At 57.0% G+C, this 18,361-nt stretch overlaps 1 protein-coding gene across 2 annotated transcripts in view; it reads right to left on the bottom strand.

Moving 5' to 3' along the window:
• Positions 1-18,361, bottom strand: part of NGEF (neuronal guanine nucleotide exchange factor) — a 101,949-nt gene that overhangs the window by 4,186 nt on the left and 79,402 nt on the right. For both annotated transcript variants that reach the window (XM_012791604.3, XM_012791605.3), the window contains 5 exons: positions 8,382-8,542; positions 7,462-7,614; positions 6,097-6,226; positions 3,379-3,453; positions 907-996 (listed from right to left, as the gene is read on the bottom strand). In XM_012791604.3, the coding sequence (XP_012647058.2) occupies positions 907-996; positions 3,379-3,453; positions 6,097-6,226; positions 7,462-7,614; positions 8,382-8,542 (609 nt within the window). The remainder of the gene's footprint in view (positions 1-906; positions 997-3,378; positions 3,454-6,096; positions 6,227-7,461; positions 7,615-8,381; positions 8,543-18,361) is intronic.

The following is an 18,361-nucleotide window of genomic DNA, read 5'->3' on the forward strand; positions in this document are numbered from 1 at the left end:
TGCGTGTGCATGCCGTGCACGTGCTTCTGTGTATGCGGACTCGTGTCCGTGTGCACATGCGTATTGTGCCGTGTGTGTACCCACACGCCAGCTTCTAAGTGTATGTGCGCGTGTTCACGTGTGTCTGCTTACACTCGTGAGTGTGTGTGCCGGACCTGCCCTGTGTAGACTGCATGTGTGTGCTGTGAGTGTGGTGGTTGGTGTCTGTCATCGTGGCCCCCACCAGGCTCACCTGCTTGACGCGGAATCAGGGAAGGGGCCAAGTTCACAGGGGAGAGGAAGAATCGGGACTCTGGGGCTGGGAGGCCAGGCCTGCAGCTGGTCCTGACTACCTGGCTCAGGGGCAGGCGCCTGTCACCTGCTGGTCAGCTCGGCAGGTGCAGGGGCGGGAAACCACCTATGCATCCTCGAGCAGGGCTGAGCTCCAAAACCCAGCCTGACCTCGGAGACCTTGGGTGGCACTGTGTGCTGATGTGCCCAAGTCACCAGGAACGCAGGCTCAGGGCCCCAGGGGCTCACCAATGTCTGCAGTTTTATGTAAAGCGTGGGGAAGAAGGTTTGTAAATTCCAAGTCCTCCCAATTTGAGAATCCCTGGGATAGTCCCTGCCACACACTTTACGTAAGGTGACTGCTCAAGGTCACACAGCTGGCGGGTGGGAACAGGATGCACACCCGGGCTGGCCACTCCGGGTCCCTGCGTGAGAGCCCTGCACACTGGCCTCTTGGCAGGTAAGTCGAGGCCACTGTGACGGAGCCTGGAGGTAGGCAGTTCCACCTCAGCTGGGGAGGTCAGCGGTGGGGGGGACCTGAGCGTGGCTAGTGACCAGTGCTCCCAGCCAGCCATTCTCTGTGGTGGGGGCAGGACCGGGGCTCGGGTGCAGGCTGGCACTGAGCTCTCGGCTCACCTTGATCTTAAACTCCATCTTCTTCTGAATGCTGATCATCTGCTCCGTGCGGCTCATTTTCCTGACGCCCTCGTTGCATGCCTTCACCACCTGGGACGGAAGGAGGGCACATCAGGCCACCCGCCAGCCGTCCCCGGCCACTGCCTTGGCCTGAGTGATGGCTGTGAGCAGGCACTGAGCCCGGAGCTGAGACTGACCAGCCAGTCTGCAACGGGCTGGAGCTCCTTTCTCTAGCACCTTCTGGAACGAAGGCGAGCAGGAAACCCGTTAGTGGAGAAAGTGCGCGCCTCGTCCTTACTGGGAAGCAAACTCCAGAAAACGCAGAGGTGTGGCCTCCTTTCTCACCTGCCAGAAGGGGACAGGCGGACCCACAGGCTCCAGGCTGGCCTCATGCACCCATGGGGGTGCAGACTGTCCCACCCTCCCGGGAGGCAGCCCACGCGCCAAGACACCTAATAACGCTGCAGTTGCCGGGGCTTCTGGGGACACAAGTCCGCGCAGGCTCGCAGGGCCTAGCAGAGCCTGGCACGGCACTGGCACTCAGGGAAGGTGGATGCGTGCATGGCACCCACGGAAGTGTGCACTCAGACGGTCCCCGCAGTGCTTTCTAGAATGAGAACCGCTGTTGTCAACCCAAATGGCCGACTGGAATTGATGAAAATGACTAGAATGTATCCCTATCACTGAGTGCTGTGGAACCATTACAAATGCTATAACTCTACATGTACTGACACGGAGAGCAAAGCTGGCTTTTAAACCACAGTCCCTTTTTGCAAAGAATGCAGCTGTGTGTGGCATGTCTGCATGAACTATGTGTGCCATGCATGTATGTAAGCATGCTATGTGTATGCATGTGTATGGTGTGTGCCATGTATGTACACATGTGCTGTGTGTATGCATGGGTGCTGTGTATGCAGTGTGTGCCACATGTATGCATGTGCTCTGCATGTGTGTTCTATGTACACATGTGCTGTGTGCCATATGTGTATGCATGCATGGTGTGTGTGCATGTGTGCTATGTGTGTGCCATGAATGTATGCACATGTGCTCTCTGTGTGCATGCCACATGTATATGTGTGTGTGCTATATGTATGTGTACCATGCGTGTATGCACGTGTGCTCTGTGTGTGCGTGTGTGCAGGCACCTGTTTGGAAGGGTGTGCTGTAGCATGCCGGCAGCGCAGTATGTTTAGCCAGGGATCTTTAGTATCTTCTTTTTACTTATGAGCATTTTCTGAGTTTTCTTGGTTTGAGCATAATTACTTTATAGATTAGAGAAAAAATAAACCTTTATTTAGCAAAGTAAACTATGAGAAGCAGAGTATACCTTTCCTTAACAGGAAACTGGAGATGAGAGCAGAAAAGAACTTGAAAAATAGAAATGCACCCCTGGCCTGGCTGACCACAGGGAGCCCCCAGGGCACGTGGGCCCCTCACTGGCCCTGGTGGCCACCGGACCGGCCTCCTGTGTGTGGCCCAATGTGGCTGCCGCCCAGTGGGGGCTGGGATGAACTCACAGGGATCAGGAAAAAGGGAAGCTCTGCTTCCCGGGTGGGCAGGCCCGGAAGATGCTCCCGGCTCACGGGTCGCTGACTGTCACTGGCCGCCTGCTGGAGGGCCAGGCGCGGGGTCTGTCCTCCCCAGCGCTCAAAGGGTGTAACTCCCAGGAGGATTCTGGTGGCCACCGGTCTGGGCGAGGCACACGAGGAGAGGCCCAAGGTGGGAAAGGGCTGCGCTAAGGTAAGAAGTCCTCGTGGCTTGATGTGGCTGAGAAACACCACCGGGTGCCCATCGAGGGCAGTTTCCTTTTACTTAGCTTCGGCCCTGGGTGGCAAAGAAGTGGAGCGGACTTCCCGCAGCGCGCCGTCCACCGTTACGCGGCCACTGGCACGATGGAGTTGCCCCGGCACAGCCGCCCACCGGCTCTCAGCCCCAGCTGACGCCAGGCGCCAGGCACCCCAGACAGCTCTCCAGGGGCCCGCGAGGACGCGAATGACCCCTCCACACAGCCCCTGGTCTGCTCGAAGCCTGGGAGAAACTGTCTCTCTCTGAGGATCAGGAGACGGTCCCTCCACTCTTGGGCAGGGAAAGCCAGGGCTCTTGGGCGGCGTCCGTGAATCCTCTCACCGATACACCCCAGAGACGTGCGAAGACAAGCATGGGGTCTGTGTGGACCCCGACACCTGCAACGAGCGGCACCCCGAAGCCAGGGCCGTGGGTGGGTGAAGTGTCCCGAGGGCCACGCCGCTGCCCCACCATCCACGCCGGCACGTTCACAGACAGGGAGAGGAAGGAGGGGTGGAGAACGCTCTGCTCAAGCCACATCTGATGTATTTCTTAGCCCCAGTGACTCTTCTGGATTGCAAAAGCAATTCTTAAACCGAATTTGCATTTTCTAACGACGCACGAACAAACGGGCAGCAGGACCGGAAGGTGGGCGAGGCGAGGAACAGAAAGGGCAGGCAGACTCACCATCTCCAGCTCCCGGTGGGCATCCAAGGCAGTGCACTCGCGCTCCGACCGCTCTTCCACCCGCTTCAGGATGTTCTACGCGAGGAGAGGCTGCATTAGCGCCCCTCGTTTCCGACCTCTCCTCCCTCCTTGCTGCAGCGGATCTAACAGCCTCCTGCTGCACGACGCTCGGGACACGCACTCACAGAGTGCCACCTGCCAGCCAGCCACGCTGGGTGTCCTGACCCAAAGCCTTGCCGGGCTGTAAGGTGCTAACCACGGCCTGCGGCCTGCGTCTGCCATGAGGATGAACCATTCTCTGTTCCCTCTGGAGCCAGAGCCCCAGGCCTCAGGGTACACCAAAGATCAAAGCAAAAGAGGAAGCGGTGTAGGGTCCCACAGGGAGGGACTGCCATGCCCCAAGGGGAACTAAACGCTTATGGGTGGTGGTGGGGGGGCTTGTGGGGGGGGGACAGGGGATGCCTCCATTGCCCTCTGGGATTGGTATTTGAAGCCAAGTCACAATGGCCCTGAGGTTTTGTTGACTTTGGTCTTATGATGGAAGTGTCTTTTCTCCAATTGTTCAATTTTCTTCAATTAACAAGACATTATGCCCATATCACTTGCGCCTATAAATTATAATATTGGCACTGCTCTCTACACCGTAGGTGGTTTCTGCCTAGCAGTCCTCACCATGCCCATATTTTCTGACCAACTTTTGTCCTGTAAGGAGGTTTGGGTGCAGCTGAGCACCAGCTACCTGTCCCCCCAGCTGCTCGGGCAGTGGGCTATACCAGATGTCCCCAGCTGCATGTCGAGGGGCCTCACCTTGCCCCACCTCTGCGCAGCAGCCAAGCCAGAGACCTGCAAGTCTCAGTCACCTCCCTGTTCCTTTCCTGCCGCATGTGGCTGGTCACTAACCGGCGCCTGCTCCAGATCTATCTCCCGTTGAACGGGACAGTCCGGCCTCTGTCTTATCTTGCTGGACCAAAAGCTCCATCTGCCCAGGTCACACTGGTGGCCTCAAATGGAGATGGCGGGTTCTTCAGCCTGGCGTGGTGCCCCCAGGGCCCTGCAGTTCTACCTGGATGTCGCGGCACCACCCTCCTCCGAGCCCTGCCCCGAGGCCCCCCATTCCACTGTTTTCCTGGTAACAGGGTTGCTGCAGTTTCTAACCTCAGTTTGGCTGGTTTTCACTTTACAAAAGTTTTTTACACTCCCATGTGTGCTCTTTTCTTGTAAAATTTCTTTAAAATATCTCTCTCTGCATAATTAGGAAATGTTACTGTCTTCTGCTTCAGCTTTTCCAGGTTAAAAAAATCTTTGCACGGAACCCCTAGCTCACGGTGTCTTGCAATTGGGCAGGCCGGCGCGTGTTTCCATGTGTCCTGCTTCCCACGCGGGGCCGCTTCCCGCACCTGTCCCTTTGGTGTGAGCGCCCGGCCCTTCCCTGGCTTGGGCCACCCCTCTTTATTACTGCCTTTCTGGAGCTGCTGACCCCTGGTGCTTGGCCTCCCACCTGTCTGACCTCTGACCTCCAGGTCACCATCTCAGTCTGACCCTGCACCATCCACTTCATCTGCTTGGTTGCCAGTGGCTTCCTCTCCCCAGGACGAGAGCAGACACGTCCCCAGCACATGTCAGGGGCGTGGTCTGTGTCCTGTCTCCGTGAGCCTGGCCAGAGCCCCCTTCCCAGGAGGTCCTGGCCTCGCCAGGCTCCACCAACCCTCGATTTCCTCCTCTCTCTTGTCCTCCCTCCCTGGGCCTGGCTTGGTCTCGGCCCCCCTTTCTCCCTCCTTGGTGGTCCCTTCTATTAAACATCATCCAGATACCACGGCTCCTGCCCTGACTCCTCCCTTTAACGCTGACCTTGGACATTCAGCTGCTCGAAGCCACCTCAAGCTCAGCTCCTTCTGCGCTGAGCCCCGCGCTCCCGCCTGGCCTTCCCCACCTTGCCAGTGCTGCACACCCCGAGCTGCCCAGGCTGAAAGCTGAGGGGTCACCCTTGGTTCTTCTCTCTCCGCAAGTCCCTGATTTCAGTTCCTTGAGTTCCTTCCAGGTCTCCACTCCCCCACCCCGCCCCTCCGGCCAAGGTTAACCCTTCTGCTGCCCTCACCCTCCACAGCAGCCCCAGGGAGCTCTTACAAAGTCGGTCTGATCAGGTGGCTCCTGTCACACTGAGGACAGAACCCTCTGTCCCACCTGCCCCCCAGGCCCCGGGTCTGCCTCTGTCCACAGCTCTGCAGTCACTCCCGTCATGTTCCCCGAGCTCACTCCAGCCTTTCTGTCCACAAACCTGGCTGCCCCAGGGCCTCTGTACAAGCAGCTCCCTCCAAGTAGAATGCTCTGTCCTCCAGGTCATCACCTAGCTAGCTCCTCCCTGTCAGCCAAGTCTCAGCTTAAATGTCACTTGTCTTTCTTGACAGCCCCCCTCCCCCGCAACTGGCAGTGGCCAGGCAGTCCTGGCTATTGTATCCCCACATTTCATTGTCTCATGGCCACGCCCACCTCCTGGCTCTGTGTGTGTGTGTGTGTGTGTGTGTGTGTGTCTCATCCTCATCTCTCCCTTCCAGAATGTGGCTCCCTGGGGGCAGGGGCTGAGCTCCCCCTGCCCAGGAATGTGGTTGGCACAGAGTAGGAGCTTCACTGGCATGTGCTGAGCAGGCGGACTTGCCAGCAGAGCCCGGAGTGACCACAGGAGCGAGCTGAAGCGAGGGTGGTGGTGAGGACCAGGCGTACCTGCACCAGCAGCTTGAGGCGCGTGATCCTCTGGAAGGGCAGGATGAGGAAGGAGGAGAAGGGCAGCCCCTTGCACTTGGGGTCGAGCTCCAGCTGCGTGATCAGCTCCCGAAAGGCCGCCTTCTCCTGGCTGGGGACACAGACACAGGAGTGGGTCCCTGGGCTCGAAGGAGGCACGAGTTGGAGGCATGTGCACCCCACTGACGGCCTCCCAGGAACCAGATGGCCCACAGGCATGGAAAACAGGCCCATTTCTTTCTTTCTTTAAATGGAAAATAAATTGTTCATGTACAAATCAAGTAACAACAGTGGCTTCCCATACCCGGCCACGAAGACTTAGCAAGACGCACTGTGTGGGGGAGGGCAAGTGCCGTGTGGCCAAGGCTGTGAACCAGGTGCACAGTTACATGGTTTTGCCCAGCAGGGCACTGTGGCAAGGTAGACCCACGTGGCCACAGGGACAGCAGCAGGCTAGAGACGACTGCAGGAGAGCCCGTGCGTTTCCGGCAGGTGGGCTTGGCGCCGGCAAAGAAGGCACACTCTGCCTGTCACTGTCACTCTGCACTTGTGTGGCACAAGGAAGGGCACTGCCATGTGTAGACAGATTCCTGCGCACTTCCAGATTCTGCTGTGCACTTGTCCTCTCAATGTTTGTCCTCAAACTAGCATGCCGGGCACCTCGAATTCCAGTTGTTTTACACCTACTGCTAAAATACCCAAACGTCAAATACTCAGACTTGACCATGTTCACGAGTGACTGTGTGGTTTGACAGAAAAGCCAGGGGAGTGCGGTCCGGGAGTCCTTGATACCCCTGGGTGGAGCGAGGACGCCTCCCCGGCTAACCCAGTGGCAGGGGCCTGGTGTATCAGTGCGAGGAATTCAAGAGCAGGTTGACTGAACAATTATCTTGTCAACTGAAACCCCAGAGAAAGTTTGTAAAATGGGCAGATTAGCAGTAAATTCAGGGGCACTGCTGGATAAGCACCAAGGAGACCCCTTCCCGCCCATCCCTGCCCTCGCCGCCAGCTCAAACCCACTCCCCTGCCGTCCCGGGCCTTGAACCGGCCGGCCGGCCTCACGCTGTCCTCTCTACCCCACGGAGCTCTGCCCGGCTGCTCGGGTGCTGGGGCGGACCCTCTGGGGTCGGGCGGGGTCAACGGGGTCAAGTGACACCCAAACGCCCTGGGACATGCTGGTGTGGCTACTATCACCAGCCGGGCCAACCTTTGTGGCCCACTTGGACCTTGGGAAGCAGACGCGGAAGACAGAGGTGCCCAGCCTGCAAGAGGAGTCTGGGCCGCTGCCAGCCCGGGGGAGCCCGCCGCCCCGCGCCCCGCCCCCGAGTCCACGCCAGGCACACGCACAGCAGCTGCTTGCACGTCCTCTCCTGGTAGGTCTGGTTGCTGACGTAGGTGATGTAGACGGAGAAGTGGTTGGCCGCGTAATGGTACACGATGTCACACACGTCGGAGATGACGACGTTCTCCTCCATCCGGTGCTCCAGCTCCAAGAGAAACCTGCAGGAGGCAGCGGCTTGGGACGAGGGTGCCTGGGTGGCAGAGAGTCAGGGACAGTCCCACCCAGGGCGGCGTGCCACGCCGGGGCTTCACGGCCAAGCACGGGGGCGGTCCCAGCGCACCCCCTCAGCCCTGAGCTGTGAAACTCCCAGCCTGCCGCGGAGGGTGGGCGGATCTTTCATCCTGCAATGCGACTGGGGCTGGCTTCTTCTTCGAAAGATTCGGGGAATAGATGGCATTCCTCCGCCACGGCGGCTCAGCCACCCTCCACACAGGGCCCACCTCTAACCGCTACCCAAGCCAGCGCAAACGCAACCACCCAGGGGAGAAGAGAAAGCAGGACGGCAGCAGGACCACGCTCTGCAGTGGCCGCGGCGGGTCTGGGGCGCTGCGTGCACCGAGCCCGGCTTACACGGACGTCCTGGCCTGCCCGACTTAGACTCGCCTGACCGCGGGTTTCGTGCATAAAAGAGCCAGACTCAAGGTCACCCCAGCCTGGCTGAGGGCTCTCCAGCACACGGCTGCCTGTGGGACACTCAGAGCTCACATGCTGAGGGGAGGCACCCAGGGGACCAGGCCGGCCGCCCTGCTGGGACCGGGTAGTGGTGATCTTGGGTTTGCGTTTGTATTTATTTATATTTTATTATGGAAAATTCCGAACACGCGGAAGTACAGAAGCCGGCGTCGTGAGCACTTGTCAGTGGCCTTGGCTGTGCCCCAGGCGAGGAGAAGGGCCCCGGGGAGGTGGCTGTCCCCAGCGTCCTCACCGCTCGCTGACGGCCAGGACGTCCAGCACGTTGGAGAAGAGGATGTGAGCCTCGGACGGGTGCAGGATCTTCTTCAGCCGCTCGTTCTCCATGAAGTGGGACACCAGCAGGTTCAGGCTCTTGTAGTAGGAGGCCTCGGAGGTGACCAGCTCGAACATGGCCTGCAGCAGGGAGACCCAGGTTACCGCCGGCGCCGCCCGTGAAGGCGCGGGCCTCGCGCTAAGACGGAGGGGACCGGAGACGCTCGCGGAGTTTGAGGGGGAAACCGCCTGCTGCTGAGGCCGGCGCTGCCCGGCCAGGGGTGCAGCTGCCCCCACGCGGCAGTGGGACGGCGGGGAGGCCACTCTGCCCTTGGGGTACGCCAGCCCCTGGCGAGAGGGCACAGCGCCTGCTCCCTGCGGAGGAGCGGGGAGCCACAGGCCACCGGAGACGGCCGGGTCCGGAAGACGGACAAGGGAGCCGGGCAGCTGCCGGGGTGATTCAGGCCCATGTCCCCAGGAGTGGGATGGCGTGAGAGTCGGCAGGGAAGGGGAATCCATATCCCCACGCCCAGAAAAACGTCTGGAAGGAAAAGGCCACGGTGTCAACCACGGGCATCACAGGAGAGGACTCCAGGGTGGTTTTACTCTTTTCTTTTTATCCTTTTTTTTTTTTTTTTTTTTGAGACAGAGTCTCACTCTGTTGCCTGGGCTAAAGTGCCGTAGCGTCAGCCTAGCTCACAGCAACCTCAAACTCCTGGGCTCAAGCGATCCTCCTGCCTCAGCCTCCCGAGTAGCTGGGACTACAGGCATGTGCCACCATGCCCAGGTAATTTTTTATATGTATATATATATATACACACACACACACACACATATATATATATATATATATATATATTAGTTGGCCAATTAATTTCTTTCTATTTTTATAATAGAGACGGGGTCTTGCTCAGGCTGGTTTTGAACTCTTGACCTTGAGCAATCCACCCGCCTCGGCCTCCCAGAGTGCTAGGATTACAAGTGTGAGCCACCGCGCCCGGCCAATTTTTTTTTTTTTTTTTTTTGAGACAGAGTCTCACTCTGTGACCCAGGCTAGAGTGCAGTGGGGTCATCATAGCTCACAGCAACCTCACATTCCTGGGCTCAAGCGATCCTCCTGCCTCAGCCTCCTCACTAGCTGGGACTACAGGCATGCGCCACCACCACACCTGGCTAATCTTTTCTAATTTTAGTAGATATGGGGTCTTGCTCTTGCTAACGCTGGTCTCGAACTCCTGACCTCTAGTGATCCTCTCTCCTTGGCCTCCCAGAGTGCTGGGACTACAGGCGTGAACCACTGCACCCAGCCTGTTTTTACCTTTTAAATTGTCTGAAAATTTCAAAACAAGCATATATCTTTACTTCTGTGGTCTGATTCTATAATGTAATCAATAAAGCAATTTTCATTTTGGAAAAGAAGGAAATCCGTAATCTCATAAACTTTCTGGAGGCTGCTTTATTCTACACCATGCCTATGACCCGATGACTGAGCCTATGCACACAGCAAAACTACGGGAGGCTCCGTTCTCTCAAGTGTCATCTGCAAATAGAAGCGGTGCATCCTGGCTCCCCTCCCTCCCTTGTTTACCAATAAGCCCCCAAACTGTCCCCGCCTTCCTCTCCCCCATCAGCCTCTGACATTCTGTGACCGAGGCCTGGTTCAGGCCCCACAGTGCCTTCTAGTGCCCACATGCTCACCCCCTCGGACCTGTGATTGTCACCTTATTCGGAGGTGAGGTTGTCCTGGACTTAGGCTGGGCCCTGAACCCACTGACAGGTGTCTTCATAACAGGGCAGCAGAAGGAGCTTTGACGCACAGAGGAGGAGGCGGAGGCGGAGGCGGAGGCTGGAGTGCTGCAGCCACCAGTGCCAGCAGCGGACAGGGCAAGAGGGATTCTCCCCCAGCGCCCTGGAGGGCACAGCCCTGCCATTTTTTTTTTTTCCTTTTTAAACAGACAAGGTCTCGGCATGTTGCCCAGGCTGGTCTCAAACTCCTGGCCTCAAGATACCCTCCCGCCTCAGCCTCCCAAAGTGCTGGGATTCCAGGCGTGAGCCACCGTGCATGCCTGGCCCTGCCGACACCTTCTGGCTCACAGCTGCGGAAGGACCACCTCTGTCACTCTACAGCCCCCAGGTGCTGGGAGGCCAACAGGGCGGAGGGAGGAGGGACAGAACCCCAGAGTGGTGAGGACCTCAGGGGCTCTGGTCCCCCCTGGGTCCCACCTGCCCCGCATCTCACTCCCTTTGGGGCCCCCTCCCCCCTCCCCACTGGTCAGCGCCCCCAGTCCAGGGTTCGAGGCCCTGGCAGTGGAAGCTCGAGCTCCAGGGCTGGGGAGCGTTTGTTCCCAGAGCGCGGCGGGCCCTGGGGCGGTGGGGACGCGCACGCTGTCTCATTTCATCCTCCCGGGCCCCGGGAGGATGAAGGAGGCCCCCGTTTCACTGAAAGGAAACAGAGACAGAGAGGTGAAGTTATGCCGCAAGGTCACGCAGCTGGAGGGCGGAAGGGCAGAGGTTCTGCCACCCCCAGGTAGAGCAGGGTTAACCAAGCGCTTGCTGGCCACGGGCCTGCTGGGAGCCTCCCTGCTGCTTCCCTGCGAAGCTCTGCCCCGAGGCCAACCTGGCAAAGCACGTGGACACAGGGAACGTACCTGTAAGTTGGGGACGCCGTATAGCACAATCCCCTCCAGCAACAGGGAGCGAGTTCACGCTGACAGCGCTCCAGGGCCACCTGCCAATCACAGGCCCTGGCCACCTCCGCAGTGAGGCCACCCAGCCCCCAGTGTCTGCTCCTGACGGTGAGATGCTGAACGGGCCTGTGGCCTCCCTGTAACTGTCCCCACGTCACCTGCTGAGTCTGCCTAAAAGTAAGCAGCTACACAAAGCACAGGGCGCTGGCCTCACCAGCAGAGCTGCAGCCCCGGCACGGACGGTGACCCAAGCCCGGCGTGGCGAGAGTCAAGCTACGCTGAGCGACAAGTTTCCCGAAAGCTTCTCTGTTACAGATGCTGTGAAGAGCTCATTTTTCTGCTGCTAAATTTAATTTTTTTTTTAACAAAATGTCAAGTGGTTGCAGCTCCCAAGTTCCAGGCAAACACAGCCAACACCACTGGCACGGATGAGTGACACAGACGCCGAGGGGGAAAGCCACCGTGCCCCAAACACAGCATCCCCGAGACTGGCACGCCTGCTAAACCACGCCTCCCCGGAGGACGCCTGTTGGAGACCCCTGGGATGACGTCTGCACGTGTCCCCGTGGCTCCCCGGCTGCTGGCCTCTTCGTCCTGATGTCGGAAGGACAGGCCAGGGCGGCTGGCAGAGGTGGACCAGGCTGGAATCACACTGAGGGACGCGGCTGAGCCCCACTCACACGCTCACCCCTCTCTCGCCATTTACAGGCCGTTAGTCATCTGTGGGTTCTGGTTTTCCAGGGCGTTTGCCCTTGTTTGACATGTCAGACTGTCTGCTGCATGCATGTGGCTTCTTCCCCCCTAATCCTCAGGTCTGTGCACACAGCGGCCGAGGGACCCAGGTGCTGCTCACTCTTCCATCCACTCCCTCATGCGTCCATGCGCTCCACAAAGGCTTACTGAGCCCTGCCGAGTGCCGGGCACTGGGCTAGGCACTGAGTGCTCAGCGGGGAGCTCGGCCAAGTCCCTGCTGCCGCCACGGCACTTATGTCCCCGGGGAGTCGAGAGACAGTGACACAGGTCAGATCAGGTGGCAAGTGATAAGGAGCAGCGGCTGGGATGGGGTGTGTGCACCTGTGAGAGTGTGTGGATGGGTGTGTGCAAGTGAGTGTGTGTGTGGACGGGTGTGTGCAAGTGAGTGTGTGTGTATGGATGTGTGCATGTGAGTGTGTGTGTGGACGGGTGTGTGCATGTGAGTGTGTGTGTATGGATGTGTGCATGTGAGTGTGTGTGTGGACGGGTGTGTGCAAGTGAGTGTGTGTGGATGGTATGTGCATGTGAGTGTGTGTGTGGACGGGTGTGTGCAAGTGAGTGTGTGTGTGGACGGGTGTGTGCAAGTGTGTGTGTGTATGGATGTGTGCATGTGAGTGTGTGTGTATGGATGTGTGCATGTGAGTGTGTGTGGATGGGTATGTGCATGTGAGTGTGTGTGGATGGGTATGTGCATGTGAGTGTGTGTGGACGGGTGTGTGCATGTGTGTGTGGACGGGTGTGTGCATGTGTGTGTGGACGGGTGTGTGCATGTGAGTGTGTGTGTGGATGGTATGTGCATGTGAGTGTGTGTGTGGATGGGTGTGTGCATGTGAGTGTGTGTGGATGGGTATGTGCATGTGAGTGTGTGTGGACGGGTGTGTGCATGTGTGTGTGGACGGGTGTGTGCATGTGAGTGTGTGTGGATGGGTGTGTGCATGTGAGTGTGTGGATGGGTGTGTGCAAGTGAGTGTGTGTGGACGGGTATGTGCATGTGAGTGTGGGGTGAGCGTGTGCCTCCACTACAGAGAATTCCTCCTTTATGGAACCGGCCACTGACCTGCCTACAGCCCCTGCTCCGTGGCGGGCTGGTCTGGCCCCACCTGCCTCTGCGGCGGCTGCTTCCCGAGCCCTCGCCACCGTGGGCGCAGGCAGGGCTGATACCTGTAGGGACACTCATTGAGACTGACCCAAATTGCATGAAACACCGCGGGTCTCCGAATGGCACGCTCAGCTCTTGACTAGTCTGCTGTCAATAATCACATTGCACTTCTGGCTTTTCCCACTTCCGCTGCTACTCTGCCCATTCCTGCCCTGGGTTCCTCGTGAAGAGCAAACTCCCGTTAACCTGCACGTTGCCTGCGTGGCCCCGTGGAGGTGGCTTTGCAACTGGTAAGGGCTGCGGTGTCCACTATGGGCAGCGGAGCGGTAGATGGGCTAAGGCCTTGGGCTTGGGAGTTAGCCAGAACCTCTGCCCTCCGCGAGAATTCCTAATCCTGCTAAGCCTCAGTTTCCATACATGGAACCGGCCACTGACCCGCCTGCAGCCCCTGCTCTGTGGCGGGGGCTGCCAGGAAGTGAGGTTCATGATGGGAAGTGCTCAGCCTGGGGTCTGGCCTTCTCAAAGCACCTGACGGATGTTCTGGGGTCCCGGCTGATCCAACATCTGGGTGCTGCCTTCGCTAATGGTGGTCAGAGGGGCCAAGGAGGGCCTGTCTCAGGAAGTGACACTGGGGCTGAGTCCCAAAGCACAACGAGAGAGCCCAATCCCAGGAATGCCAACGCCGGAGCAGAGGGGACGGCGCCAGAGGGGGTGGGAGACAGGACGGCAGTGGGGAGGCAGGGGAGGCTGGGGGCTCCTAGGCACGTGCCAGGAGCCACCACTGCAGGTCGGGTGGGACCGCCAGGCTCCGGTTCTCAGTCTCAAGCCCTCCCCGACCGCCAGGTGGGGACGGACGGGGATGGGCCAGAGTGGCAGCCTGGGCTTCTGTGCGACAGAAGCCACGCCCGCCTCCCAGCAGGGCCCAGCCTGCCAAGCTCAGGAAGCCCCGGCTCCCATTTTTCCTGTAAATGTAGATTTTTCTCTGACTGACATCATGGAGCATCTCAGGTGACTGGGGTCAGCCTCGGTCAGGGGGTGTCTCCCCAACCCGCCAATGACAAGGACCCCCAAGACTGGAGACCCCAGGCCAGCACCGAGCCGCTGAGTGGAGAGCACCCCACAGAAGCACTCAACGCTAAGCTGCCCCGGGGATTGGGGGGCAGGGGCCAGGGCCTGAGGCCAGGCGAGCAGGGCACTAGGGCTGCTGTGCGTTGGTGACGTCACACGGCCTCAGGACTGGCCAGGTGTCCAGAATTAGGGCCACCCAGACCACCCTGTTCAAGCAACACATTTGAAAAAACAAAGGAGACCCCTGCCCCATCAGCAAGGGGACAGGAAAGAGGAAGTGGGGACACCAAGAAAGTCTGGAGGAACCAACCACTTCCATCAAGGAAGGCCAAGCAGCCTGCCTCTAACTCACAAAGACTGCACTTTATTTTATTAAAAAAAAAATTTTTTTTATAGACAAGGTCTTACTGTGTCACCCAGGCTAGAGTCCAGTGGCTCTATCATAGCTCACTGCAGCCTTGAACTCCTGGGCTCAAGTGACCCTCCTGCCTCAGCCTCCTGAGTAGCTGAAACTACAGGCATGCACCACCACACCTGGCTAAGTTTTTTATTTGATTGTTTATGTAGAGATGGGGTCTCACTATGTTGCCCAGGCTGGTCTTGAACTCCTGGCCTCAAGGACTCCTCCTGCCTCAGCCTCCCAAAGCCCTGAGATTATAGGGATGAGCCATATATCTGGCCGGAACACTGCACTTTAAAAAGTCAGTTTACTGGCCTCTGAGCATCTGACTTAAGACAAATCAGCATGTCTTGCAGCTATTGCCAAACACAGTCCTCGCCGTCTGGTCAGCCAAGCTCCCCTTACCTGTCCCCCAATCCTGCACCTACATTCCCATTGGTATCACTCCTAGTTCTCCAGCAAAGCTCAGGCTGGACAATTGCTCTGGCTGGCCCTGCACCCACCTTGTCTTACAACCCAGGGCTCTATGGAGCGCCCCCGTCGTGCACGCAGCCCCGATCTGGACTGGCTTTTTGGCTTCCCCTGTCCTCCCTGCTAACGAGCCCCCACTGTCTTTGATGCCGTTGCGTCTGAGTCACCAGGCTGGTCGCTGTGGGGGTCAGGGCCAAAGGCCAGCAGACCATGGGCGCAAGCCCGGTTTACTGGCTGCCTGCTCCCTTCCTTACAGCCAGGAACAAAAGCACCCCCCATACCCCCCGGGGTCCCGGCAGCCCCTTCACATCTGCCCGAGGGCCAGGCCCTCCCAGATGGATGGACTGTGCGAGGGGGCCTGGTCTGAGCTCCCGTCCAAACCCCCGACGGGTGAACAGAATGGATCTTCTCAAGCAGCCTGCATGTCCCCACTGGTTACAGACCAACTGTGTCCCCCAATATTCACACGTTGAAGCTCTCACTCCTAACATGACTGTGTGGAGACGGGGCCTGTAAGGCGCTACGGAAGGTTAGGCGAGGCACGAGAGTGATGCGATAGGGCCAGAGTCCGTCTAAGGGGAAGAGACACCAGGAGCGAGTGCAGGGGAGCAAGACGCCCCTGGTCTCCCACCCAGCTCCCAGGACTCTGTCCCTCCTCCCTCTTGGGGTGGGACACGCAGTCCCTCTGGAAGGGGCTGAATCAAAGAACCAGTAAAAGTTAGCCAGGCAAAAAGGAGAAAAAAGTCAGCGTTTCTCAGCATGTCCCTTACTGGTTCATTAAAATGCAGATTCCCAGGCCCCTCCCTCAACCCACCCATAACCTGTCTTTTAACAAGGTGCCCTGGTGACTCTGAGGCACGCCAGAGTCCGGGGACCCCTGGTGTCCAGGAGTGGGGGCTCCAGCCCCAGAGCCTCTGTGAGAACCTCTCTTTTTGCACCTGTCCCCCTGAGTCCTAAGCATTAGGGATGTCAGAGGAGTCAGAGAAAGGGGTGGCGCAGGCCACCTGCTCTCTGCGCCCGGCCCCTCAGAGCCGCCACCCGAGCGGATCCGCATCCTCGCTCTGCAAAACGCTGCTTTCCCGGGATGGCCCGAGCCGTCACACAGTGGCCTGGTTCCTGTGGCTGGTGCTGTCATTTATACACCACAGGCATCCGGGCTCACAGAAGTGACTTTAAAAGGGCTTCTAGTAAAGAGGAAACCCCTAAAGGCCTATCTTTCTTCTGCGAACAATGACGATGAAGTCCGACTGCAGAGCCCGAGCCCTGACCTGCCGTGGCGCGGTCTTTAGTGACTCAGGAGACGCTGGCGGGGCGCCAAATTGCTGGGATTATAGATAGGCATCAGCCACTGAGCCCGGTTTCAAAATTTAAAAAACATCTAACCTTTAACCCAATTCCACATAGCAATTCCCATGGCATTCCGCTGTGCAGATGTCTAATCTTTCATCATTATAAATAATGCTGCAATGAACATCCTTCATACCCCATATTTCTAATTGCACATGTCCATCAGTGGGGGACTGGTTAATAAATGATAGAACATCTTAACAGTGGAGCCCCATAAACCTGCAGAAAATGAGGCTGTTCTATTGGGATTGACATGGAAAGATACAATAAATATTTTACTAAGTGAAAAAAAAAGGTGCAGAACAACATGCACAGTAGTTTGCCATCTGTGTGACATGCCTGTACATGTGAGTACACACACACACACAGACTGCGTGCTAGCCCTAAATACATGTCCAAGGAGGGAACCGGGTGGCTTGGGGACAGGGGTGGGAGAGAGACCTCCTTTCACCGCTAGTCCTTTGACTCCTTCTGAACTTTACATCAGGCGCATGTATTATTAAGCCAAAAGATTACTTTCAAAAATAACTACTGACTTTGCCACTTCATTAAAATAGTTACTGGTGTTTGCTTTCTAAATCAGATAGGCCAGGAGGTACCTGCTGTTGCAGGTGAGGGCCACCGTGGAGCTCAAAGCATGCCCCTGCTGACCTGGGACTCTTTTGCTGAACTGTTAAGGTTTGTCTTAAAAAGACAAATGTGTGGTTCAGTGAGGGTTAGAAAATAAAATAAATCACATAAACAGTAACTAAAATAAATAAATTAAATCACAACTTAATTTTTTGCATAGAGGTCCATCATAGTAAAAACCCTAGGTAATTTCCTTCTAAAGTGGACAGTTTTCTTTGGGGAAAGAAAAAAGTAAGTATGTTTAAGTTCTAAGTCGTAAAAATAGGTTGAGAAGCAACAAAAATACAATCCTGATGTCAGCGACTGCGCAGTCTCGGACCGCGAGTTACAGCACATCTGCGTGCGGCCACCCCTGGGTCCCTCCCTTCTCATCTCTCAGCAGGACGAAGCCGCCAGTCCTGTCTGGGCACGCTGGGGCCCTGCTGCCGTCCTAAGCACCAGCCTGGGCAGGCCGCCCATGAGAGTGTGAGTGTGTGCGTGTGCGTGTGCGTGTGTGTGTGTGTGTCCCCGTTCCCCCGCAGAACACTTGCGGTATCACTCCCTGCTCACTCTTCAAGCTCTACTCACCTGGCCCACCAGGACCAGGGACTCTGGCGAGTCCATCTCTCTCTATCCCCTTTGCGGGGGCAGGATCCAGCACATGCCAGGGCCACGACCCAGGTCACCGAAGGAGTGGCTGCTCCAGGCACCTCCAGTTTCTCCTTTATTTTTCCCCGACAGCAGGGCCCAGGCAAGTGCAGCGCTGGGCGGCGGACACTCTGTTGGGGCGGTGATGTTCCCCTGCCCCTCCCCCTTCAGCATAATTCTCTGTTCTGCCACTTCCAGAAAAGTCTGCCGCCTTCCCCATTGGGACACTCTACCCTTCCTACCCTTGCCTCCTTCCTAACCTCTTAATTTGAATCTAATTGTCTTCTCAAACTGTTGGGTCCTCAAACAGTAACTCAAAGACCATCCCAAAGGAAGGGTGGGAACCAAGAGCTCTAGAACAAGTTAAGAAACCAAACTGAGAAAATCCTGTTCAACAACACTCTCCAATTTTGGTGACCTAATTTTTCCTTAAAATTTTTTTTACTTAAAAATGAGGAAAATGTGCTACAGTAATTTGTTCTTAAATCCTGGTTCTTCCACGACTGATTAAGACTTAGGCCTTCCAAAAGGCCATCACTGTGGGGTGTTTTCCTTGTGTGAACAGTAATTCATCTCGACCTGCTGCTTTTGTAGCTAAAGAAGAAGAGATGTTCTGACAACAGATTGAGCTGGCAGTACAAGTTGCCTGTCTTGCTTTGATAAATATATTTTTAAAAAGATCTAATACAGAAGTCACTGATTCGGAACACACAATCTGAAGATCTCAGTTTTATGTCCGTTATCAGATATTAACAAAATAGAAGCACATTAAGCTCTTTAAAATAAATATGAAAAGTCAGACTATAAAAAACGCAGAGCAAGACACGCTGGACGCTGTGTGCCAACATTATTCACTGCTGGATGTAACTAGGGTGCAT

This window comes from Microcebus murinus, chromosome 8 (genome assembly GCF_040939455.1).
Source record: "Microcebus murinus isolate Inina chromosome 8, M.murinus_Inina_mat1.0, whole genome shotgun sequence".
Taxonomy (NCBI): domain Eukaryota; kingdom Metazoa; phylum Chordata; class Mammalia; order Primates; family Cheirogaleidae; genus Microcebus; species Microcebus murinus.